This window comes from Phyllopteryx taeniolatus, chromosome 19, assembly GCF_024500385.1.
Source record: "Phyllopteryx taeniolatus isolate TA_2022b chromosome 19, UOR_Ptae_1.2, whole genome shotgun sequence".
Lineage (NCBI taxonomy): Eukaryota > Metazoa > Chordata > Actinopteri > Syngnathiformes > Syngnathidae > Phyllopteryx > Phyllopteryx taeniolatus.
Window position 1 is genome coordinate 9,597,326 of NC_084520.1, and position 25,968 is coordinate 9,623,293.

The 25,968-nt window shown below is 42.2% G+C and overlaps 3 protein-coding genes across 5 annotated transcripts in view; 1 reads left to right on the top strand and 2 right to left on the bottom strand.

Moving 5' to 3' along the window:
* Window positions 1-15,594: 15,594 nt before the first annotated feature.
* Window positions 15,595-20,485, bottom strand: cntd1 (cyclin N-terminal domain containing 1). The gene is made up of 7 exons (XM_061755577.1): window positions 20,138-20,485; window positions 18,553-18,628; window positions 17,675-17,837; window positions 17,445-17,607; window positions 16,538-16,682; window positions 15,863-15,959; window positions 15,595-15,766 (listed from the first exon to the last, which is right to left on the bottom strand). The coding sequence occupies exons 1-7, from the start codon at window positions 20,301-20,303 to the stop codon at window positions 15,659-15,661; spliced, it is 918 nt and encodes a 305-aa protein (XP_061611561.1). The 5' UTR covers window positions 20,304-20,485; the 3' UTR covers window positions 15,595-15,658.
* Window positions 20,486-20,604: 119 nt separating this feature from the next.
* On the top strand, window positions 20,605-22,256 carry LOC133469034 (cytochrome c oxidase assembly factor 3 homolog, mitochondrial). The gene is made up of 2 exons (XM_061755579.1): window positions 20,605-20,843; window positions 21,520-22,256. Exons 1-2 carry the CDS (start codon window positions 20,648-20,650, stop codon window positions 21,615-21,617), a joined length of 294 nt encoding a protein of 97 aa, XP_061611563.1. The 5' UTR covers window positions 20,605-20,647; the 3' UTR covers window positions 21,618-22,256.
* The window catches only part of wnk4a (WNK lysine deficient protein kinase 4a), a 45,523-nt gene continuing 41,461 nt past the window's right edge, over window positions 21,907-25,968 (bottom strand). For 2 of the 3 annotated variants that reach the window (XM_061755574.1, XM_061755576.1), the window contains 3 exons: window positions 24,928-25,136; window positions 23,729-23,823; window positions 21,907-23,649 (listed from right to left, as the gene is read on the bottom strand). In XM_061755574.1, the coding sequence (XP_061611558.1) occupies window positions 23,560-23,649; window positions 23,729-23,823; window positions 24,928-25,136 (394 nt within the window). In that variant the 3' untranslated portion in view covers window positions 21,907-23,559. Of the gene's footprint in view, window positions 23,654-23,728; window positions 23,824-24,927; window positions 25,137-25,968 lie in introns of all 3 variants that reach the window. The other variant, XM_061755575.1, reaches the window with a different exon arrangement.

The following is a 25,968-nucleotide window of genomic DNA, read 5'->3' on the forward strand; positions in this document are numbered from 1 at the left end:
CGACTGATGTTGACGGGTGTGTGATTATTGTGTGGTACAAAAGTCGAACGTAGCTCAACATTCCAAAACTGTTGACATCATCGCCGTCATTCCAGCCAGGAGGTTCTCCTTCAAGACCAACGAGACAGCTGGGCTCGAGTCCAGCAGCTGCCTAACAGGCTAAGCGTGTGTGTGTCCCCGGAGGACGCCCCCACCGTGATTGGACACAATGTAAAAGAGAATGCTCACACTGCTCGGGAGAAAAAGGGATTAACGCGGTTTTATTAAGACTACAATATGGGGGTTGGGTGGGTGTTATTTGGGGGGTGTCTCGGTATGTTAAATGTAGCGAGACGGGTAGCAAGAACTTCGGTGGAGTTCAAAATTACTAGGCTGACTTATGTTACTTAAACCGGCAGCAGTCCTCCCGACTCTGGCAAATGGCATTCCGCTGTAATTCCGCATTCCTAACTGTAAACCACCACCAGAGGGCGCGGTTCATTCAGGCCCATATAAATAAGTCTGCCGTCTGAACGGAAAAGGAAACACTTCGTTCATCTTAGTACCATTATAAGAAAATAGTCAACGGTTCCCCCGTCCAATTGGGGGCTAAATTTCCCCGATGACCAACCGGTTAGCTCATTGGTCTCACAGTTCTGAGGTCGGGGGTTCAAATCTGGGCTGCGGCCTTCCTGTGCGCCGTTTGCATGTTCTCAGTGTTGGTTTTCTCAGGGTATTCCGGTTTCCTCCCATATTCCATAAAAATGCATGCTAGGTTAATTGATGCTGTGAACGTGAGTATGTATGGTTGTTGGTTTATATGTGCCCTGCGATTGGCTGGCGACCAGTTCAGGGCGTACCCGCCTCTTGGCTCACTGTGATAGGATCCAGCACTCCCGCGCCCCTTGGCAAGATAAGCAGTACAGCGGGCGGGCGGCTGGATGGATGGATGAATGGATGACTGAGCAAAATTACTTATTGTTTTTACTTTCTTTAAGGGGATTGGAGAATCTCTAAATATTCTGAAGTCCTTTTTCCACAGCAGTGTGACACTGAGCAGCAGAATAATGCAATCTGGAGATCTACGTGAATGTAGCTCAACATCCCATAGCTCATGTCACATCCTCTTCTTCTCTTCCTGGATCAGACTACAAGATTTCAGCCCTCTTATTGGCCCTATCGCGGCCGATTTTTTAGATCGGGCCTGACAGATTTCGTCGGGAACGACAAAAACTCTTGTAATGTGACATAATCCACAATCAATGATTTGGCCCTACGATAGCCATACAATGCCAAAATAAAAAGTCTAGCATGTTTGATTTTGGGGAAATCATTGTCATGTTAATTATAAAAAAATATATACAGTGAAGCCTTGAGATACAAGTGACCTGATTATAAGCAATCGTTCAGCTGATTTTTTAGTTTCTGTTTTTTTTTGCTTTGACGTGCCAGCAGAAATTTGAGATACAAGCACTGTATTGTGGCAGTGAACTCAACCCCCTTCAAAGCAAGCAGTAGTTGAGAAGTGAACAATGCTTCAAAACAGATCTATTTAATGACTGTCCGAGTTGAAGTTCACTGTCAAAATAAACATAAAAAGAGAATTACATGCTATGTCATTAAAACAACCACATAGCTTTGCCTTAAAAAGTCCACTTAGCTTAAAGCTAACAAACAATACAAAACGCCATAGATGAGCTAACGAACACAATCAATGTGGCGATGTTATAACACTCCAAGCAAAGGATATTTGAACACAAATTGTGCATCCACACATGTAGACAGACAAAATAACAATACTCACTTGCATATATTCTTTATACTTTGTGAAAAACAACTAATGCTACTGCAGCTTATTGAATACCTTACCGTAGTTAAACTCTTCGTTTGGGTCTGCATGACTGTATTATGCTGCTCCCCGGTGGGGGGAGGGGAATTTTTTTTTTTTACATATATTTTTTTTAAATCTGAGTCGCAATTAATTAATCATGATGCAAAAACTGTTTAATTGTTTAACCAATGAAACTCATATCTCAAGGCAACACTTTAATATTATCCATCCATCCATTTTCATTACCGCTTATCCTACCTAGGGTCGAGGGCTGCTGGAGCCTAATAAAAAGAAAAAGCACTGCCACAGAATTGACACAAACTCACTTATGTCAAGAAAAGGGGAGGGGGAAAAAAACAACATGTATTATTTATAGTACATTTCTAATGGCGCCCTTGTTATAGTCGATCTCATCATTTTTCAATATAAAGGCAATTTTCTCCAGCCTAATCAATTCCATTGCATCAGCGATCTGTTCTTTATGGCTTTGCGTCATTTCAGCAATCCAGATATTCATTACTACAATTTTGTGAGGAGAGAAAGATTTTCATTCTTTGGAGATACAATGAAATTACCGTATTTTCACGACCAATATTAAAAGGCACAGTCTCAGTTACGGGGTCTATTTCTGTATTTAACACGTACATAAGGCGCACCGTATTATTGGGCGCAGGAATGGTAAAGCATACGCTAGCTTAAAACATACGGTTGCAAGCAAAAACAATGTTTTTAAAAAGGCAGCGGGAGCAAAACTGAGTTCGGTTGTATTTTATTGAAGTATTCAACAATGTACTCACGTTATTTTTTTATCAATCCTCATCCACAAATCCATGAAAGTCCTCATGTTCTGTATCCGAAATGAACAGCTGGGCAATTTCTCCATCAAACACGCCAGGTTCCCTCTTGTCATTGTCGGAGTCAGTCTCGTTGCCGAGCGGCTCCTCAGAAATGATGCCGGCTTTTACGAAAGCTCGTACAACAGTGCAAGCAGACACGTTAGGCCAAGCATCCACAATCCACTTACAAATTGTGGCGTAACTCGCCCGGCGCTGCCTCCTAGTCTTAGTAAAGCTGTGTTCGCCATCCATGGCTCCCACGCCGCTCGCAACTTCACTTTGAACGCCCTGTTTACACGGATGTCCAGCAGTTCGCCAAGCCTGAGTTATTGCACTCAGTCGAATGGTGACTGTAGCGACGCTTCTCCCGCCTGTTCTTTGCTCATTAATCCATTGCTCGAGTTAGTCTTCCAACTCGGGCCACCTCGCCTTGTTTCCGCGTTTTGTTTTTCTTTTTTTTTTTTCGCAGAAACTCAGCTTTGTCTTCTTGACTTGGCGAAGCTCGTTTTCCTGCTTCCTCCACTTGCGAACCATGGATTCGTTAATCTTGAATTCTCTCGCGGCTGCGGCTGCTCGATTCCCATGTTCCTCCGCGTAACTAATAGCTTGCAGTTTAAACTGTGCTTCGTAAGGGTGTCTCTTCGTCGGTGTCATTTTCGGGGGTCCTTAGCCAAACCGATGCACATACCGGAACTATATACCTACTGGGGGCGTGCCTTTAGCCTCCCCTGTCACGCGCACCCTTCCCCCTTTACGTCCGTGTGCAGTCCTCAATCACATACGCCTTCCTCTATATAAGCAGCATGTCGGCAGGAAATGCTCCCAGTCAGTCAAGCGGAGAGCTCATTAAAGTCACACGACAACATTTACAGATTTTGGAACTCGGTGCGCACATAAGACGCGGTGCATTATAAGGCGCCCCGCCCCGTCCATTTTGGAGAAAATGTAAGACTTTTAAGTGCGCCTTATGGTCGTGAAAATACGGTATGCCGATTTCCCAATACACGCGTTTGTGGTGTATGTAGAATGGCTACATTCGTGGTAATCATTACTTGCTTCGTGATGCCCAGATAGCTTTGATTTGGTTATCGTCGAGGTCCTTCACTAACACTGTATTTAATGCATTTACAATCCACTTTCAGGCATATTTTATAGAGCTGTGATGGGGTGTATTATATTGTTAAGAATCTTATATTGCCTAAGTGTATTTTTTGCACAACAGAAGGGCTGCTTTGCATTTTTCCATCTTTCATTCAGGAAGTATCATCCTCTGGCTTATGTAGGTCACTAATTCATTTCATCGTGCAATTCTTGAATGCATCTGGCTGCTTTCATTGAATAATGTATAGCGTATTTCTAACAATATTTTTACCAGACAAGTTGGAGTTGTTTTTCATGATATTAAAATATTAAATGACGGTTCAATTGACTTTTGTGTGGGTTACTTTGGAAGTGTTGTCATAAAATATATATATATTCTGTGTCGATGTGTAAGTTTTGTTGCATTATTTCCTTTAATGTATTTCCAGTCTTTAGTTACAGAATGATTTCATAGCATATTCATTTGCTGACAACCAAAGGCCAGATAGTAGTGGAATAAGTTGGTAGTTGGAGCCAACCTTTTCTGTATGAACGACAACCTTGAATATGAACACCGTGCCTTTTTTCCATGCAATATAAAGGTTGTGATTGTAGTTGGACTTTGCTTTGCTTTGTTACACCCGACTACAACATTTTGAATGTGTGGATGATAAGCTCAAAGCCACTTTGACGTCATGTCGCTTAATTATTAGAGTCACATAAGGAGATTGAAGTCCTTTAAGGTAACATTTTTGACAGTGAGGAGCATGTACTGTTCCGAAAACCTCAAGTAGGCCTCTGCATCTAAGACATTTCGTCTCTTTGTTCGCACTGGTATTGAAGAAGGCGGAAACAGCGGTGCGCTGTGATCGAGCAGGCTGCTCTTAAAATAGACCCTCTGATGAGAAACAGACAACAACATGGATGTGAAAAATAGTTTAAAAACTGAAAAAAATACAAATAAAAAGCACATTCCTCACATCACGTTTCTTCTTTAAGGCTTCTTTAGGAATCAGTTGTGTAGAAATGCATTACATACTGAGAGCGGTTTCTAATATTCTGATTAATTAGGTCACAATATTAGAAACACAAAGTTGTTGTTTTTTTTAATGATACTTCAAAGAGAGCTCAAGTAGCATGAAAAACATGGAAGTGGTTAAAACTTTTTAAAGTGTGATTATTAATCCGTCCACACATTTCCAAATGTTGTCCACCAATGAAGCGCCCTAATTGGATTTCTCTCGAGTACACACTCGGCCTCGTCCACTCCTGATTGCATCGGCGCTTTCACAAGGCAATCCACACATTTTTCTTTTTCTTTTTGTTACATTTGTCTATTGAAGAGACAAAAAAAGTTTCAAGCCATAGAAAAAATATTCTAAAAATTAAAAAAAATAAAGTTCAACACCCCGTTTTTGTCTTCTTTTAATTATACGAATTTTAAGAGAATGTTAAATTTATAAGACCCGGAAATGGCATGAGGGTCTAAATGAGGGGGCAGAAAGATCTCACTTATTTGTTCCTTTTTTATTTTATATATTTTTTTTTGCAAACATTAAACAACTCATGGATTTGTCTGGAAAATGTTGGCTGTGCCAAAGACACAAAAAGGAGGCTCTCTGTGAAGCCCTTTGAGACTATTTTGAGATTAAGGGCATTAATTTAAAAAATAAACTTGGCTTCATTAAAATAAAATAAATGATACACCAGTTGTATTCATAGATCAACTATTTTACATATTTACCTCATCTTCAAACGGCCCATCTGTCAGTTTTAAAAAACAAATGTGGGCCTTGAACCCGTAAATTTGTCCAGCCCTTGTTTAGACTGATGCTGAAGGGAGCAACTGTTATAAAGCGGCAGGTGTCACTTGTAAATGGACAGCACATTTGGGAATAGAAACTGCACTTTGAGTAGAATGGGTTCAATAAATTGTCAAAAGAGGAAATATCGGCTGGATAGCAAAGTCCTGAACATGGAGTTGACACTTCCTGTTTCATTGAGACTTCTGTATGCTAATTTTGCTTCTGACGACATTTTGAGACTATTAAATGGAACAAAACAACAGTTGGCAAAAGAAAAGTGGGCCCTTTGTTTAGAAGACAACACGATGTGAAACACAAACTGTCTGTTTATACGACAACAACTTTGTCCCCGTTTACAGACCTGCACAAGAAAACGGTGTAATATGCATGCCATGCCACCAGGTGTCAATGTCACTTAAAATGACACGCCATTTAGATGTAGCCTTCTTTTAAATACGCTTCGAAGGCATACGTGTGATACGAGAAGGACGACTTTAGTCAGTTACGGAACTTACGGAAGAACGGAACTTACGGAACTCTGCCATACACATTAGCGATGTCGTAAACAGCTAACACTAACATTCCACTTTGAGAGCCATTTTCAAATGTTCGAATTTTTAGGGCTGTTGTCATGTCAGCAAAGTGTCCAATCAACAGTTTTTTTTCAATAAAAATTATGTATGTGGACTGAGTGATATTTGTTTATGACTTTTGTCTGTATTATACCCTTATAGTCAGTGATTTGAGTTGAATTACCTATATGGTATGGCTGAGCGATTACGCGATTTTATTTTCGTTTAATTGTCACGATGATATTTCCTTTATGTTAGCAACTTCCCTGGTTCAAAGTGCCTTTCTGTTGACGTGCAATGCTTACTCTAACTACATGGCTGCGAACAGAGAGGAGCTCGTTTACAAAACAGTTGCCAACTTTGCAATGTGGTTGTTATGTTTAGCAACTTTTCCCACCGATTTATCAAATATTTTTCAAAAAACAGACTAGTGAGTTCAGTTTCAGCTAAGAAACGCACAACATAAGCAGAATCATGTAAGGATTGCACTCACATACATCTTTTCAAAAAGGGGACATATTTCCAAGACATTTTCTGTTAAGAAAAAAAAAAAAAAATTCAATTATTTCAGTGGCAGTTGATGTTGTTCATGCTGGGGTTGTCTTGTTTGGTATGAAAAATAAAGCACATCTCAGGAGGGAGGAAACAAGGCAAAATATGTCCTGAATAATACCATTGACTTTTGGGTTTGCTATAAGGGGGAAACATTTGTGGAAAAAAGGCCATATAGCGAAGCCCTACATTATGGGTATTTTTTCAGCTTCGGAAGGATAGCATAAACTAAATCGAGAGTAATTTCTTTTTTTTAACCTTGTGGATGGACAGTTTTGGCTCATCTAGTGGAAAACGAGGCTTTGTCCTCGCCCTGCGACTGACCGACAAGATAAAAACTTTCAGACCAGCTGGTACAGGAAGAAAAACGAGAAAAGCAGCACAATGGAAAAGCACGTATAAAGATGGCGGGGGTTGAGAATGAGAAGATAAGTAAAACCAACACATGATGTGATCAGAGAACGCTTTGAGGCCCGACTGTCTTTTATCTGCCTGGCTGACACCTTTGCTGGCGTAGACCTACTTTTTCTGACGGCGGTTTTAACATAGCCGAGGGGGCTCGCAAAATACATTCTTGTCGTAAAACCTCCACTGCAGCCAACGCAATCTCGTTAAGAAAATGAGCGTCCGGGATGCAGCGGGCTTTTATTAAACTGATTAGCGGGCCTTTGTTGCAACATCCTATTAAAACACGTCTGTGAGGACGGAGCAGATGTCACATAATAGTTTGTTGGCCTCCAGCCACTCAACAAGTAACAACAGCTTCCAAGCTTCCACGTTCTACCTTTACGGGGGGGGGGGGGGGGGGGGGGGGCAGAGTCAAGATTCTAACCCATGACCTCAGAACTGTGAGGCAGACGTGCCAACCACTAGTGAACTGTGCTACCACTTTAGATTCCATCCATCTTCTATCGTGCATGTTCCCATTAGGGTGGTGGGTGATCTGGAGCCTTTTGCAGCTGACTGGGTGAGAGATGGGGTACAACCTGGACTGGTCAGCAGCCAATCAAAGGGCACATATAAACAACTATTCACACTCATATTCACACCTTTTGACAATTCCTTCAATGAACTTAACACGCATGTTCGGTTCATCTTTGGACTATGGGAGGAAGAAATCCCACACAAGACCACACTGATTGTCAAGTCAGTATAACACTAATTGTTTGTGTGTGTGCACAACAACAACAATACATTGCGGAGGGACCCAATATAAAAGAACACGTTGCCTTGTGCACACTAAATAAAAATGTGATTGTTATTATCTACAAAGGACATGCGTCCTCATTTAAAAACACCATTCATTATTGGTGGTGGGTAGTGTTCGGTATTGAACAGGCTTATTTGATTATACAAGCAATATTCTACTCTGTTGTATTCTATTATAAAAACATGCACAGGCATTTGGAGTATTTAATGTGTGTGTGTGTGTGCGTGTGTGTGTGTGTGTGTGTGTGTCTTGCTTACCTGGAGGCTTTTCCTACCCTCGGACCTTTGTCTTGCAGTCCGAGTCTGGCATCACATCGGCAGCCGCGTCCTCTCGTTCCGCTTCCCAGCCGACACACGATCTCCCCGGCGGCCCGAGCCGAGCGACTCTGCGGTAGTTTGCCGCACCGGACGACGAGTCGGGACGCTCCCGGCAGCGACACCCATGGGAGGTAGGTTGAAGCGGGGAGAGGGCGGTGAGTGCTTGTCGGTGGTCGAGCTCGCCTCTCCGGCCGGCTCGTAGCTGCTAGCTCAGCACCGCTGACGGAACCAGGACTCGGGCCATGTGCGCCGTACGTGCTGCTACTGCTACTGGTGGTGGTGGTGGGGGTAGTTAATCACAGGCAGTCCCGGGCGAGCAGTGCCACGCAGCGCCGCAACAACACGGTGCGACGACTTGCCTCCTCCTCCTTTCGACGTGTCAACACCGCAGCAGCTGTCACGCTCTACTTCCGGTGGCGTCTTTCAAAACAAGACCGAAAAACGACAATTTCAAAATAAAACACATTCTAAGGAGAAGTTCATTTCCCCCCCTACATTTTGAATCAGATTCCAGCTGTTTGTAGCATGCTTTTGCCAAATATCTCAAAAATCAAGAGTTACATATGTTGTTAAATATATTTCTTGCCATGGTGAAATGGCTCAGTTTAGGGGCGGATCTGTCTCTTGCTAAGCGCCAGCCCTCGTCCTGTTCCATAAACCCCAATGGCACGACCAGCTTTTGTAAGATTGACAATCAAAGCCCTGGCTCTCACTGGTACGTTCATGTTAGAAGAAGAATCATCTTTTATTGTCATGAACATGCATGCATGCAATTTGTTCTCTGCCTTTAACCCATCACAGTGAACACATACACATGTTAGTAGGAACACACTGGAGCAGGGGGCAGCTGAAGCGCCCGGGGAGCATTTCAGGGTATCAGTGTCTTGCTCAAGGACACCACAGACATGAGTCTGGGGAATGTTGGCGGATGGTCCCATCAGGGTCTTGAACCTAGGTCCCCCACGGTGGCAGGCAATGATCTTTACCATTGGGCCACGGCTGCCTAAATCAACCATAATCCCACACACGCACTTAAAGTGAGCGCCCATTGAAATTTCATTGCATTATCATTCGTGGTGGCAGAATTTCATCACCAGGCAGCCTAATTGCTGGGGAGGAGGTATTGTGTACAGACACAGAAAGAGATTTAAATGAGAGGTTAAGAAAGCTAGCTCCGTCCTGGGCTGCCAACTGGATTGCATCGAGGAGGTGGCGGACAGAAGGATGTCGGCCAAATAGACATCCATCATGGACAACACTTCCCACCCTCTGCATTACACTGTAGAATCCCTGAGCAGCTCCTTCAGTGCCGGACTTTTACACCCTAAGTGCAGGCAAGAGCGCTACTGCAGGCCATTTTTGCCCACAGGCAATCAGGCTGTTCAATTGCACTAAATAACTATACAACACATGCGCAAACACACACGCACACAGACACACAAAACGCTTTCAAATGTCACTCATGCGCAATAATTTCTGTACATTAAAACACAAGTTGCAGTACATCTTATACAATGTTGCTGATTTTCTAAACTTGATCCTGTTTGTCAATTAAAAAAAAAACAATCTTCTTCTTCTTTTCCTTTGGGCTTGTCCCATTAGGGGTCGCCACAGCGCGTCATCCTTTTCCATGTAAGCCTCTCTCCTGCATCCTCCTCTCGAACACCAACTGCCAGCATGTCTTCCCTCACGACATCCATCAACCTTCTCTTTGGTCTTCTCTTGCCTGGCAGCTCCATCCTCATCATCCTTCTACCAATATACTCACTATTTCTGACGTGTCCAAACCATCGAAGTCTGCTTTCTCTAACTTTGTCTCCAAAACATCGAACCTTGGCTGTCCCTCTGATGAGCTCATTTCTAATTTTATCCAACCTGGTCACTCCGAGAGCGAACCTCAACATCTTCATTTCCGCCACCTCCAGCTCTGCTTCCTGTTGTCTCTTCAGTGCCACTGTCTCTAATCCGTACATCATGGCTGGCCTCACCACTGTCTTATAAACTTTGCCCTTCATCCTAGCAGAGACTCTTCTGTCACATAACACACCTGACTGACACCTTCCTCCACCCGTTCCAACCTGCTTGGACCGGTTTCTTCACTTCCTGATCACACTCACCATTGCTCTGGATGGTTGACCCCAAGTATTTCAAGTCCTCCACCCTTGCTATCTCTTCTCCCACCACCCCTCTCATTCATGCACATATATAAGAATAATTATTCTTATTATTACTTCGGCTAATCCTCATTCCTCTGCTTTCCAGTGCATGCTTCCATCTTTCTAACTCTTCCTCCACCTGCTCCCTGCTTTCACTGCAGATCACTATGTCATCTGCAAACATCATGGTCCACGGGGATTCCGGTCTAACCTCATCTGTCAGCCTATCCATCACCACTGCAAACAGGAAGGGGCTCAGGGCTGATCCCTGATGCAGTCCCACCTCCACCTTAAATTCGTCTGTCTCACCTACAGCACACCTCACTGCTTTTCTGCTGCCCTCGTACATGTCCTGTATTATTCTAACATACTTCTCTTCCACTCCAGACCTCTGCATGCAGTACCACAGTTCCTCTCTGGGTACTCTGTCATAGGCTTTCTCTAGATCTACAAAGACACAATGTAGCTCCTTCTGACCTTCTCTGTACTTTTCCGTCAACATCCTCAAGGCAAATAATCCATCTGTGGTACTCTTTCTAGGCATGAAACCATACTGTTGCTCGCAAATACTCACTTCTGTCCTGAGTCTAGCCTCCACTACTCTTTCCCATAACTTCATTGTGTGGCTTATCAACTTTATTCCTCTATAGTTCCCACAGCTGCACATCACCTTTGTTCTTAAAAATGGGCACCAGCACACTTTTCGTCCATTCCTCAGGCATCTTCTCACGCACTTGGCTGCAGTGGTCCAGCCTTCTGGAAGCTCCTACTGTCCACCGAGAGCCTGTCTCACCTCTTCCTTAAAAGCTGCACAACACTCGTTCTATTTCAGCTTCCACCACATGGTTCTCTGCTCTGCCTTTGTCTTCCTAATCTTCCTCCCCACCACCAGAGTCATCTTACACACCCCCATCCTATGCTGTCGAGCCACACTCTCCCCTACCACAACCTTACAGTCGGTAACCTCCTTCAGATTACATCGTCTGCACAAGATGTTTTAAACCGGATGCTCTTCCTGACGTAACCCTCTGCATTTATCCGGGCTTGGGACCGGCCTACAGTTTGCACTGGCTTGTGCCCCCCATAGGGCTGCATTAAACAAAAAAATCTTCTAATCTGGTTTATTTTGACGATGGTTGTTCTTTGGATTATATTGTATATTATCGGTCGCTGCTGTATCAAGTGAATTTCCCAACTGTAGGATCAATCATGTTTAGTGATGTGTCCATGCACCACAAACATGCTTTCAGTGTCTTGGGCGCTGGCTTCTTTTCCACACTCTGGGCTCTGCTTCTGCTCGTACAAGCAAGCAGCCGACAGGAACTCGCAGCCCACTGGTTGGCACGCCATTGGCCCAGCAGTATATGGGGTGAGATGAGGGCTGGCTCACTACACGAGACAGATTCGCCCCTAAAACGAGCCAATTTTACCATAGCAAGAAATAGGCTGTAAAAAATGTCTATAAATCTTGATCCTTGGGGTATTTTTGATGAAAGCATGCCGCAGGCATGTTAAGATGCCCGGGAACAGTTGTAAACTATGAAAAAAAAAAAATGCATAATATGTCTCCTTCAAGATTCTACTTTCTAGGATTTGCAGGCTTTCTTCTGGCCAGCCACTTGATGCTGAAAGGCCACAAAAGACAAGCTGGGGCTCCAACATGGTGGGGGTGTAAAGTGGATCTCGTGTGGTGAATTATGCATAATGCAAGCAGGCACTCGTACCTCAGTCCTTCATCGTTATTAAAGGGAAGCACCGGCGGATGTCAATCACAATTCAATTCTCCTCATCCGTCTTGAGACGGGCCTTTGACGTGTGAGATGATAGATGGTCGCCACCGGTCACGGGCCTCTTGCTCCTCTTCCTCGGTCAATATGATTAGAGAGCCATCAGGCACGCTTAGAACCTAGACGCAGCAGAAGCGCGTGTGATTAACATATACCAACACACACACACACACAAGTCAATGGACGGATGGTATGAATTTAAAGCAGAGTGGGTCAAAGGTACAAGACGGAAAATGAAATGTAGATAGTTTGAGAAGAGTAAATTGATTTTTTTCCCCCTCTTGCATTCTGATTAAAAAGCAATAAATTATATTCAGGAGCATAGGTAAACACAATACATTTATGTGGACTATTTTGACAACAGACAGCAACAGTCTATCAGTATTTGTTGCATTGATTTTTTGTTTTCCTAATATTAAAAGGTATCTATGGATTTTTGTCAATATTTTTTTTCATTGAATTATTATAAATAAAAAAGTATTTGTAAAATAAAAGTTTACTTATGTAGTACATTCAACCTTTTTAAATGTTATTAAATAATTAAATGATACATTCAATTTAAAGTAATTATACATTTATACATTTTATTCCTTCCTCATTAATTTGTGAATTGATTTATTGTCCATTCATTTCCTGAACTGTTTATCCTCACGAGGGTCACGGGTATGCTAATAATCAAATAAAAATATTAGTAAATAGTAACAACCCCTCGTCCATCTGTTTGTTTTGAAAATCAAATGTTGCGCTTGAGCACAAACGTTTGCCCACCCCAGGTATATGTTATATTCTATAAATTGTAATTAAAAACTAACAATAAAGGTCATTATGGTTTGTTGTTGTTCGCTATAAAGCAACATAAAGGCATCTTATCAAACATTATTTGGCTGGAAAAAGAAAGGAACAGCTATTTTGTTATTTTGTATACCTTTAAGGAAAATGTTGTTGTTGTTTTTTGGGGGGGATGAGGGGGGAAGAAATGTTAAAAATCCCCAAAATAGTCCGTTTTTCCATTGGACTAGTGTATATAAGGGGTGTCCCAAAAGTCACGATACCCTTCCTTTTTTCCACTTCGTTTCAGGTATTATTCGACACATTATAACACTGGAGCAGCGTTGTAAAATACTCAAATATCCATGGCAAGTTTCTCCAAACAGGATCTGTTCTTGACAAACCATGCAGCTGAAGGCCCACCACAAGTGCAAGTTATGAAAAGTCTCTCTGGAGGGCTGCACTGTAACTCAGCATCAATATAAGCTTGATTTAGCAGATGCTTTGGGGGCGTGATAAAGCTTTACCCATACCGACTTCAGATGGACAACCTGATTTATACTGAATTGTAGCAGTGTGACGGCCCTAAAGCTTATCAAACTGGCGCAGAGCTGCAGTTGGGGACAGAAAAACTTCAGCCAGGCGCAATTTTAAAACGCTGCCCCTTTTAAGGGAATGATATGCTTACAAAAACTGCAAAGGCTAAACTGTCAAAATTCTGATGGCCTTACATGTCTCTCTGAATGATACCTGGAACAAAATTTTAAAAATGGAACTTTATAGCAACTTTTGGGACCGACGGTAATTGCTAGTTTACAACATCCATCACACAGGTCAGCTCGTCTGCGATGTAGCTAAATATAACCTTTAGTCTGAAGCCATAACACTATGTGTGTGTGTTTTTAAACTCCACACAGAACATATTTGTTTTTAAAAGGCTCCCTCTCCCTGCAGAAGGTAATGAGAAATACCCGAGGGAGGCCCCTGGAAACCGAATTGCTCATGAAGGAGGCGGGCACAGGTCGCCATGGTTACCATACTAATCAACTCTTCTCCTGTGATTAATGTAAAAACGTTTGTTGTCAATTATGGAAATGAACAAGATTGAACGAAATAGGTGCACCTGTTTTAATGCCTGATTAAAAATAGAATTTAGACATACCGTAATTGCAACTATTTAAATGTACAGCAACAGCACGCATAGCAACAGTCGCCAGGGGCGAGTTTGTTCACTCACTTTGCAAGTCGGCCCTCGTCAAAAGGTGACTCCCCGTGGACGTTTGTCTCTGTAATATCACGTTAAATGTTCGCGGTGGTCAAACATGTCAGGCACGAGCTTACATCTCCATGGAAACGATGCCACGTGGACAAAAATTAGGTGAAAGGGTGCTTAAGGGCTGTCTATCTAATTATCATAGCCTTCACTTAATCACCTGTCAACTTCACACAAAAGGTGTGTATTTTTATTGCACAGCAATACAATATTGCAGCTTGCAGACCCTCTCTCCCATGTAGCTTGATAAAGTAACCAAAATATTAGACACAGCTGACTGTATGATGCAAACGACAACATTAATAGCAAAAAGGAGCACTGTAACGTCATCTTTACACATATTGTTGCATATTTGAGGGGTTGATAAACAGGTTCAGTGCACCATAGACAGGTTTCAAAATCATTTGAATGCATTTTGCTACGCAAATGCTGCAAGTAGAGCAGTAGCGTTCACATGATTCTCCTCCTGAAGGGAACGTCATGCCACCTGCGGCGCTACGCTGGAACTAATGGCGCTCAAGGTTCGCCGTGTTGTCTTCAAACTAACCTCCAGTGTGACCGGCAGCTGGAGCGGGCTGCCACTTCAATGATTCGCCACAGTGGAGAGAGCACCTGGAGGCCTTCAAGTCACTAGGGAGACTGCGGAACATTTATTTAAGATGATGTTCCTTTTACGAAGTATCAGCTTTGATATTCTGTACAGGCAAAAGTACTGGGATGCAGCACTTAATCAATGAAATATGGAACTTGAGTGCTTACTTGTCCCAGAATCTTAACGAGTACGTGGCATAACCAACCAATCATTGGTGCTGCATGAAACAAACCAATTTCTTTATCAAGAATTAGATCACTTTTACTGCATTGGTAGTGATTGGTAGTGTTAGTCCTTAACCTTCATTGGTCAGTTTACATGTCAATCATTCTAAGTAACAATAGAGATTGATTGGTTGCAGCGCTTACTTACCTTTGGTCAGTCTACATGTCAATAATTAAACAGAGCACGAGTGCTTGATTGATTAGGTTACTTACTCTTCATTCGTCAGTCTACTGAACAGTCATTGGACACAACAGCAGTGATTGGTTGGTTACATTACTTACGCTTCATTAGTCAGTCTACATGTCAATTATTAAGACATGCCACAAGTGATTGGTGGATGTTTTGACACTGTTGTGACCAATCACTGCTGCAGTGTCAAATGACTGTCGAGTAGACTGACCAATGAAGAGTAACTAAAATAATCAACCAATCATTGCTTTTACCGCCAATGCTGGATACATAGAGCAGACTGACTGATGAGAAGGAAGCACTGGAACCAACCAATCACTGTTGTTGCTTCTAATCATCGACCTATGGACTGACTAATGACAAGTGACATTGCAGCATACAACAAAACACACGCACACACACACACACACAAACACTGAAGATGAACATGTACATGAGGAGAAATTTATTTTCGTGACTGAAGTGAGCAGAAGAGACCATTAAACATCACTGGCCATCTGCGGGGGTTCCAACGATGAGCATGAGCGTGACGCGGGTGAAGTCGCCGATGCTGGCGGTGGAGATTCCCGTGATGTGGCTCAGTTCTTTCACCACCTGCACCACAAACTCAACCAATGAGCGACAGACACGGCGGCGCTCGAATGCGACTCCCAATTCGAGAGGGATTTCAAAGAGGCGGCGTTCTTTCACCTGCTCCCAGTCTTTGACGTGGAGGATGAAGGCGGCAGCGGCGATGACGCCCACGCCCAGGAGCATGCAGTCTTCTGTTACCGCCACAAACTTCTCTCTGGCGTTCACAGGGCGTCATGCAGCCTTAACATTTGTAACTCAAGTCAATAGTTGACAGTAATCAAATCAAATTTGTAAGGATTTCAATGAAACTTTGTAAAGGGGTGGCACACAGATCAAGGAAGATCTTATTTGGGGGAATAATAGTGGGCGGTACGGTGGACGACTGGTTAGAGCGTCAGCCTCACAGTTCTGAGGACCCAGGTACAATCCCTGGCCCCGCCTGTGTGGAGTTTGCATGTTCTCCCCGTGCCTGCGTGGGTTTTCTCCGGGCACTCCGGTTTCCTCCCACATCCCAAAAACATGCATGAATTGGAGACTCTAAATTACCCGTAGGCATGACTGTGAGTGCGAATGGTTGTTTGTTTGTATGTGCCCTGCGATTGGCTGGCAACCAGTTCAGGGTGTACCCCGCCTCCTGCCCGATGACAGCTGGGATAGGCTCCAGCACGCCCGCGACCCTAGTGAGGAGAAGCGGCTCAGAAAATGGATGGATGGATGGATGGAAGAATAATTACATTACAAGCATGATCTGGGCAGTCCGTAGAACATTCTAGAAAAGAGGTGTTACCGTACCTCTGCTCTGCGGTGGGATTGCGGGTCTGCGTGGTGATGGCCAGCAAGGCGTTGTAGAGAGTGTTGCGCTGCAGGCTGACAAACTGGAGCACGTGGCGGCACAGGTGGTGCAGGCGCTCCACGGGGGCGCTCGGCTCGTTGTGGCCTGCGGATGAGGGTCAAGTTCAGACCTGGGACAAAAACTGGGTTTTTTTACCGAGCACTAAGGCTGGAGCGATTAATTGGAGTTGATTGCTCAGGAGTTGTTGTTGTTTTTTTTAAATACATTTTTGTAGGCTTCCAAAGTTTAAATTGCATCCTCACTTACGTACACTGCTTGCACTAACAACCTGGCTGCAATACAAGAGAAGCTACTATGCAAAAGCACAGCCAGTTTTGCAGACTTAGCGACTTTTCCGACTCTAAATTATAGAAAAAGAGTGTGAGAGACCTGGAGGGGGTTTTGTGGTAAGGCCTTTTCACACGGCAGCCGATACTTCACATCCAAACCAACGGGAAACGGCACCTGGCAACTTCCTGTTCGGTCACTTAGCAACGGGGGCCAAATATGGGTAAGTAAGAGCCATGCCACTGTTGTCTCTCCACTGCCCTACACCGCGAAAACCAAGAGCAGTGCTTTTACTCTTCAATATGGACCAGTCTAGCCATGCGGTTTGACATTTTTGAACGTTTAAACTGTTAATTCCTTAAGGGTCGTGTTTACAATACGTTCTGACAAAGGGGACATTTTTTCAAAAGGAAGCACAGCAATTCCCAGAAGGGGAAAGCAAATTTTGTTTTGAACAGTACCATTGTCATTTGCTTTTTCTATAAATGAGGGGCGGGGGGGATTATTCAAATGGGAACTTGACATTTTTTTATTGAAAAGACTGAGATTGTATTCTAAAGCCATATTGTCCAGCCCTACCAAGCACCTCCAGAAGGATTTCCACATAGGTGAGAGGGTTGGGATAGTCCAGTTGGAATTCGAGGCCCTTTAGGACCGTCAGTTCCGATTCCAGGACGGCCTCCTTGGAGAAGTCGAGGCCGACCGAGCGCAGAAAGCGCACGCCCATGTTGATGTCGACGATCTGGAAAAAGATTGGCGTTAGGATATGTTTAGGTGTGATCAAGGTGGTAAGTCACTTCCTGTCTTACTTGGCTGTGCAGTGACAACTTGCTGGCCAGCTGCACGCAGGAAAATACGATCAAGGCGAACTTCCCTTGCAGCTGCTGGAACGCGGCGTCCTCGCGGGCCCTCGTCTCGAGCGGGCTCGCGCCTCCAGGCGTCAGCAAGTTCGTAATGTGCATAACCATGAACCTGAGATTCATAAACAAAGCCTTTTAATCCCGATAATGGGAAGGAACTAGGTATATTCGATACCACTTTTTTTTAGACCGATACCATTATGAGTTGTCACTCTTGATTACTCACTGATACCAATACAGAGTATGGATACCATACTTTTGATACATTTTGATTAACACAATGACAGAATATTGTGAACAAAGACCTTTCTTTCAGACACACATGATGATTCACCAATGTGTCAAACTGCCACAGGGTAGCGCCGACTACTGGCGGGGAGGACTTACTTGATGTCACATTTTGTTTTGCCTTAATTATAAGTGGCTGGTATCGGTACGCGATACTTTGAAATAAAGCCAGTATTGGCCCGATACCGATACCTGCTCTCAGTACTCGTCCATAGAAGTATTACTGCACTTCAGATATCAGTACGTTACTTGAGTATTTACTATTCTGATTACATTTTCTTTGACTTTTTTTACTTTACTTAATTTTATTTAAAAACAGATATCTCCTCTACTGCAGTAAAAAATCATGTTTACTTTGGAACTGAAGTACATGTCAGAGTCTGTAATTTTTTTTAATTTTTACTGAAATAGAATCAGTACGTCTACTTTTTTTTTTTTTTTAACATCTGTACTTCTACTTGACTACAACATGTGAATGAGTTCTTTTGCCACCCTTGTTTAATCCGTACGACACAGCAAAAATTGACGCCCTTTCTTACCTCTGAAGTAATTCGACAGCGTGGTACGCGGTGGGCGGGTCCAATCTGAGCTCTTGACACATCAGCAGAGTGTATTCTGTGGAAACAGGAGTGTCAGCAAAAGAAGCTGATATACAACAACAAGGAAATATTATATACACGCGGAGGTAGCTGATGGAATGAAACGGCGGCCATTAACTCTCAGAGTGTTATCGATTGTTCCCCTGCCATTCATGAGCGCCTTATTAGCAGAGTGCTAATTCAACATACAGTGCAGGAATGCACAACAGCAAATATGCACGAGTGCAAACAGTCATATGTCATATTTGAAAGGGGTGCGTATACTGGTGGAACTGTTTTAGGGTTCCCGGATTTCATTCCCTGAAGTTGGCCATTTTGTTTCGAAGTGGACATCTGGTTGTGATTTCCCGTGATTGTTATTCGGCAGACTCTAACCAGGGGAATGATCCCATGCAATGGATTATTTCTGTGGAAGTTAATGAAAGGTAATGTTGGGGGGAAAAAACTTGCTGGGAAATAACAGTTTCTTTCAAAGTTTGTTTAGTTACAGAAGAAGTAAAGCAATTCCCAGAATGGAAAACATACAAAAAAAGCTAAACTTGTTTTTAATAATATCATTGTCATTTGCTTTTTCTACAAGCGAAGGAGGAAAAAAAAAAACCGATTAAAATCAGAAATGAGATTTTTGTTCTTTTTTCCAAGGCCATATCAGCCCTATGTAACGTCGTGCTCAAATTGGTGCACAAAAATGTGAGTTATATATCAATGTATAGCATTTTTAAAAATGTGTTTTAACTGAGCAAGTTGGCCACATGAAAAAGTGTACATTAAGTATATTGTGATGTAATTAAAATGAATGATTGCACATATATTTATTGAGTTTCATTTATTTTAATTTGTTTATCTCATCAAATCATTGGTAGGTTGTTTTATTGGAAATAATAACCTACCGCTCACTCGATAACTTAAAGGGACTGCGCACAGAAAAGCACATTAAAAATATAAAAATTTCAGGCACTACAGCGCTCCAAGTGTGTCAAACTCTTTCTTGTCACGAGCCACATTGTGGTTACAGTTTCCCTCAGAGGGCCATTATGGTTGTGGAAACATAAATATGTTTAATCGCCTCATCACAGTATTACATATAGACAACAACTTGATGGATAACGACTGTAGTTTTGTTATCAGTTTGTTCAACTATTGTTCAAGTTACTGTGAAATGGGGTTTGGCAACAAAAACATGGTTGCGATACCTCAATGTTATCATTTATTACATATGACAATTAGAAATTTCGGTACGTATTTTACCAAGAATCATGGAAGTAGACCTACATGAATTGCTTTTGCAGGCCTCGTAAAATGAACTGGCAGGCCGGATCTGGCCCCCCGGGCCTTGAGTTTGACACCAGTGTTTTAAACCGTCCTTCTCCGTAAAGTGTAAACAATTTATTAGTGTATAAATGCTACCATTTTTAGGTTTTGTCGAGCTTGGGCATACAAAATAGTTGTAATTCATACTTCTCTATTGGAAATGTTACTCGAGAAACGCCGTTCTGGACGTTAGCGTTCTAATGTTATTACTTACCAAATATTATTTTCTCCTTGAAGACTCCGCTGCAGGTGGACAAACTACGGAGGTTATCTTTGTTTTTCTCGTTGAGATTCGTGAGAAAGTCCGTCAGCATCTCGACGGAGGCTTGTCGAAACTTTAAACTTTGAGGATTCGCCTGATTTTCCCTCGCCATTGCCATTTGTGACGCAGACTTTAACGAACCTACTTGTCTTTTGTCGGGCGCTTAATCTTTTAAATGTTGGAGTCACTCAATTAAATGTCAGGTCAAACTTTCAATTCGTCGTGTTTCTTTTGCTTCTCACGTATTTGCAGAAGATGGCGCTGTTTCCTTGGCTTTCGTTTCATAAGAACAGTAAAGCCGCTTTGTGCACCTGGGGAACGATTTTGTAGTGACACATGTTTAATAGCTGCATTATTGTGGCACAAATCTGACAACAACGTGGATGCGCGGTTAATAGTGTCATCCACAGTGTCGCTGTTTTGCAACTCTGCAGCGGAAACTAGCTAACTAGCTGGACAAACATGGCAGACAAGGCGTCGAAGCGGACTGACGTCCCGTTCGCGACCAGGATAGACCCGAGCAAGGGGGAACTGTCCCCGGAGCAGTTGCACTTCATCAGGCAGGTGGAGCTGGAGCAATGGAAGAAGAAGACGCAGAAGCTGCGGACGCGGAACGTGCTGACCGGATTCGCCATTGGGGCGCTCGTGCTGGGCATCTGTATCCTTTTGCTAATGCTAACGTCAACGCAAGGTGAAGTCACGGCTAACAAATATTCTGAATATGTCAAATATTTGACATGTTATGTGTTAAACTTTAGTCTACACTCTTTGCAATCATGACAAGGGGAATGAAAAAAAAAACCGGATCGAGAGTTCTGTAATAATAGTGTAGTCGTTTTTTCACCACTAAAATTGGTTGAATAAAATGTTTTATTATTATTCTTTTAATTCAGATAGATTTTTTCTTTAAATAAAAAAATACAAAGTGTTAGGGTTCTTTACAAGTTACCAAATATTTTGCAAAAGCAAACTAAGACACAATTGTAAGTTGTTTTTTTCTTTCGTTTTGGTTGTTTGTTGAATACTTATGGCTGTGTGATATTTTTTTTTCTTTTTAAAGAAATCTGCAAAAATTTCAACAATTCTGTTTTTTTCCCCGTCAATATGGGGTGCTGTGTGTACATTAATGAGGGAAAAAAATTAACTTAAATGGTTTTGGCAAACGGCTGCAATATAACAAAGAGCGAAAAATTTAAGGGGGTCTGAATACTTTCCGTACCCACTGTATTTTTTCTAATTTCCAATATGTTATATATACTTTTACAATCTTATATATAATGTTATATCCCTATTTATGTACATTACTTCCCTTAACCGCTCACTCTCACGTCTAGATGGCTACACGTTTTACTCCGTCTCTCAGGAGCGCATCATGGACGAGATGGACGAGGAGGCCAAGCGTGCTCGGGCGCCAAAGACTGGCGCCAACTGAGGCGTCCAGGCCCTCCGTCGGGACGGCTACCAGCCTTTCTGTGCTCATCTCAAAGACAGCACTGGACTCCATCTTTGGCAGGGACTTAAGTCAAATAATAATTTGTGTGCGTGTGCAGCCATTTTGTGCGAGATCTGAAGTGACCTTCCGTAGCAGATAATGCAAAATGACAGCACTTAAAACAACATGAAATGGTTGTAATTAACTGTATTTATGTTGATAAAGTGTTATGTAGAATGAAATTGATTCATTTTGTTTTGCAAAAAAAAAACCAAAACAACTCACTCGGTTAATTTTTAAAAATTATATTTATTGAGCTGGGAAATCCATTATAGATGAGGAGAAATACAAAATAAGACCTTGAGGAAAAGGCACAGATGGCAGCAGCTTATTGGAAACACTTATTCTACATTGCACATTGTTTATTTTGCAAATCTTTCAATATATTATTTGATACTTTTTTTTTTCTCAAATGTCCAGTGTGAATGATTTTTTTTTAAGGCACATTGCCAGCTTGGACATTCTCCCTTGTTTTATTTTTATAAATGAATACCATTTGACCGACAATTGATAAATGAAAAAGCTAAAGTGCATGAGGTGCTTGATTGATCTATCCTAATAAAATAATGTATATTTGTATTTTGTTTGTTGCACAAGTAATTGTGTAAACAGTCTATAAATGCACTCTACCGTATATACACGTACAAGCAGAAGCCAGAAGTAGAATTACATATTAGAAATTTGTATTTCCATCTTATACTGACTCGATTACCTCCACCAAGGAGCGTGAACATTAAAAGCACACAAAAATTCGATTTTTCCCCATTTCCTCTTTGATTTTGAATGCTATTGAGCTCAACTATATTTGGTAAGATGATAGGAATGCAGAAGTGTGATTTCACCCAGCCAATCAGTGAAGAAATCCTTATTAAAAAGGTGCAAAGGGGAATATCATACTGATGCCATTATGAGAAGGATTCATATTTTAGGAGGAAAAAATACCTGGGGCTAAATTTTGAATTTTCAAGTATTCTAGTGAATGAATGACTAAATTCAGGCAGTCAGGTTTGTGACCACTAACACATTATCATTTGTGTGTCACTTAAATGTCATTTTATTTTAATATTTGCATTTTAAAATATTTTCAGTAATGACAAGTGTCAAGGTTTTGCTGTTACAGTCCTGTTGCACTTGGGGCAATGACCCAATAAATTTTTGAGAAATAATGCAAATATAACAACCTTGATTTCCACGCTTCGAATTTTGATGAGGTTTGAAAATAAAAATAAATAAATAATGACAAGACCAAAAGCCAACAGACAAGAAAAAAGTAGTTTGCTTATTGCGATAACCCAATTTCTATCATGCATTAGCGCCACCTGCAGGAGTAGTCTGGTATGGAGTGGTTGCCAGCCGATCACAGTGCACTTTTAGACAGGCGTTCACACCTATGGATATTTTAGGGTCTTCAAAGAACCTAACATGCATGTTTTGGGAACGTGGGAGGACACCCAGATGTGCGAACCACTTGCTCACCATGCTGCCCCAGTTTTAAAAGAACGTATCGCATTTTAAAAACAGATTTTTTTGTTGTTGTTGCCTTTTGGGTCTTGTCCAGAAACAGCGATCTATCATGCGACAAAGATGTGCATCCAAAATTGTGGTGATTCGCTCCTTGGCGGAGGGCTGTGCATTTCAACTGTTTGTCTTCAGCCATCTTGCAGTTTCTGTTATCTCTGCCTGGCACAAGATGGCTGGCGTCAAAACAAAACGGAAAAAAAAAAACATGGTTTACTGTACAATGCAAATGGATAGCTGTGGCAGCGTGGAATCAACTCATGTAGTTCTTCACTCAGGATTGACATTGTTATTCCCAACATGTGACAAAGGAAAGTCCCTCATACTCGGTTGGGGTTGGGGGTGGTGGAGTATCGTTTGAATGTCATTCCCCCCACCTCCCAACCGTTTCCTTCTTCGTGACGACGTTGGATGAGGTAGTCCAGATGTTTAGCGTTTGCTCGCTTAGAATTTTCTTACTAGGAAAGAGACATGCATGAGATCAAAAGACAACCAAACAGGAAGAGGACGCGCACGGACACACCGACTCTCACCATTCTACTCATGTCTGAAGCGAAAGTGATGCCTTTGCTGGGTTTGTCCTGGGAGCTGCTGCTGCTTCCTCCCAGAGAGTTTCTTCTGATAATACCTGCGAAAAGGTTCAAATGTCAGCAAAAGGAGAGTCCGGGTAACATCGAAGCTGAAATGTCAAAAGGTAGAAGTTAATTGAGGACTATAAGCCGGGGTAATGACCTAGGGCAGGGTAATACGGCTTTAAAAGGAAATCTCCAATTTCTGACTTAATTACTCATTTTCCCCCCTTTGCTTATTAAAAAAGACAACAACAAATGGCAATGATTGTATTCAATACAAGTTTTGCTTTTTGTTTTTCCTTTCTGGGATTTGCCACTTTTATCATCTTCCACAGAAATAATGGAAATAAAATATTGTTTCTTTACAGATAATTTGAAAATAAGTCTTTCATTTTGGGGAAAAATATCCCTTTTGTCAAAATACATCATTTTAAATACAGTGGTGCCTCGAGAAACCACTTTAATTCGTTCTGTAACCACACATTACTCAAAACTCTCAGATCGCAAATCATCTTCCCCCACTGAAATGAATGTAAATCCTATTAATGCGCTCTGGCATCCTCCCAAAAAACCACACACATTTTTTGAAGGTGTTTTTTAAATAAGAAAAATAGTAATCTATAATAGGGTACTTTATAAAAACATACAGTAATGAGATGATTAAATAAAATGTAAACAGTAGCTACCCAAAAAATTTATTTCATCTTCCGTTCCGCTTATCCTCACTAGGGTCGCGGGCGAGAGGCGGGGTACACCCTGAACTGGTCGCCAGCCAATCGCAGGGCACATATAATCAAACAACCATTCACATTCACATTCATACGTACAGGCAATTTAGTGTCTTCAATTAACCTACGCTGCATGTTTTTGGGATGTGGGAGGAAACCGGAGTAACCGGAGAAAACCCACACAGGCACGGGGGAGAACATGCAAACTCCACACAGGCGGGGCCGGGATTTGAATCCTGGTCCTCAGAACTGTGAGGCAGATGCGCTAACCAGTCGCCCACCGTGGCGCCTATTAAAAAAATTGATCCAGACAAATACATTCAAATTAATCGATAAAATTTATTAATCACCCAGCCCTGCCCGACACCAAGCAAGTATTTCGCAGAATGGGTGTGAGTCCTATCATAGCAATCCCCTTTGACGTTAAGTCACCTTGAATCGGCAACATGTCCAATCGCTGGAGGCTATTCCGACGTGATGGCGGGAAGCCCCCCGCGCCTTTGGACAGGCGTCGTTGGCGGCTGGACAACATGGCGGCCGGGGAAACAATGCCAGGTGGCGGGACTTTGCCCATCTTTTCGTACAGATCCTCGATCTCCTGCTTCTGAGCCGCTTGCAGTTCCTGAACCTCCGACAGATGTCTGCAACCGCAGAAACAAAACGCTCAACTTCAAGGTCAAATGGTGGTGCAGATCTGGATAAACGTGCAGTAGAGTCCTGGTGCATTGGGGCCAAGAGGGGCAGTGCCCCACAGTAAAAATAAAAAATCAGCTCGCAATTTTGTTTTCAAGTCATGATATTTTGGTAAAGATCTGATAAAGGCGCAGATTGGGGGGAAAAACTCCACATTTGGCTGTTACAGTCTGCTAACAATGACGCAAAGTGGGGCAGTGACCTGAAACAATAACCGTAATTTCTTGTGTATAATATGCATTTTTTTCCTAAAAAAAAAATCATCAGTCGATAAAGCGTATAATACATAGGTGTAAGGAAAATTAATTTTATTTCATATTTTATAAACACATATCGGTACTTAGGAGTTGTGGAAAAAGGTGTACTTTCATTCCAATATAATATGTAATGTTTAATATTACAATTGTTGCATTCCACTAGCGTTGAGACCAGGTGGGGCTGTGACACAAAAATAAAGAGTTCGCACTAAGCTGGCACAAATTTTAGCCTTCAAGCTTTAAAATTTTAGTGCAGATGTGGATAACAGTCTAGTTTTTTTTTAAGGCAAATATGTGTGCTAATTGTTTATTGTTATGGGTCACTGCCTGACTTGGCCCCAAACCTAGCAGACTGATGTAGGGATAAAAACTTGTTCAACTGCAACTTCATCCAGATCTGCATAAAAATTGAGAGATTTGAGGTCAACATTGTGTGGAATTTCTATTTTCGTTGTATGATGGGTTACTTCCCTACTTGTCTTCAATGCAAGTGGACTGCAATGACCAAAAGCAATGAAAAAAT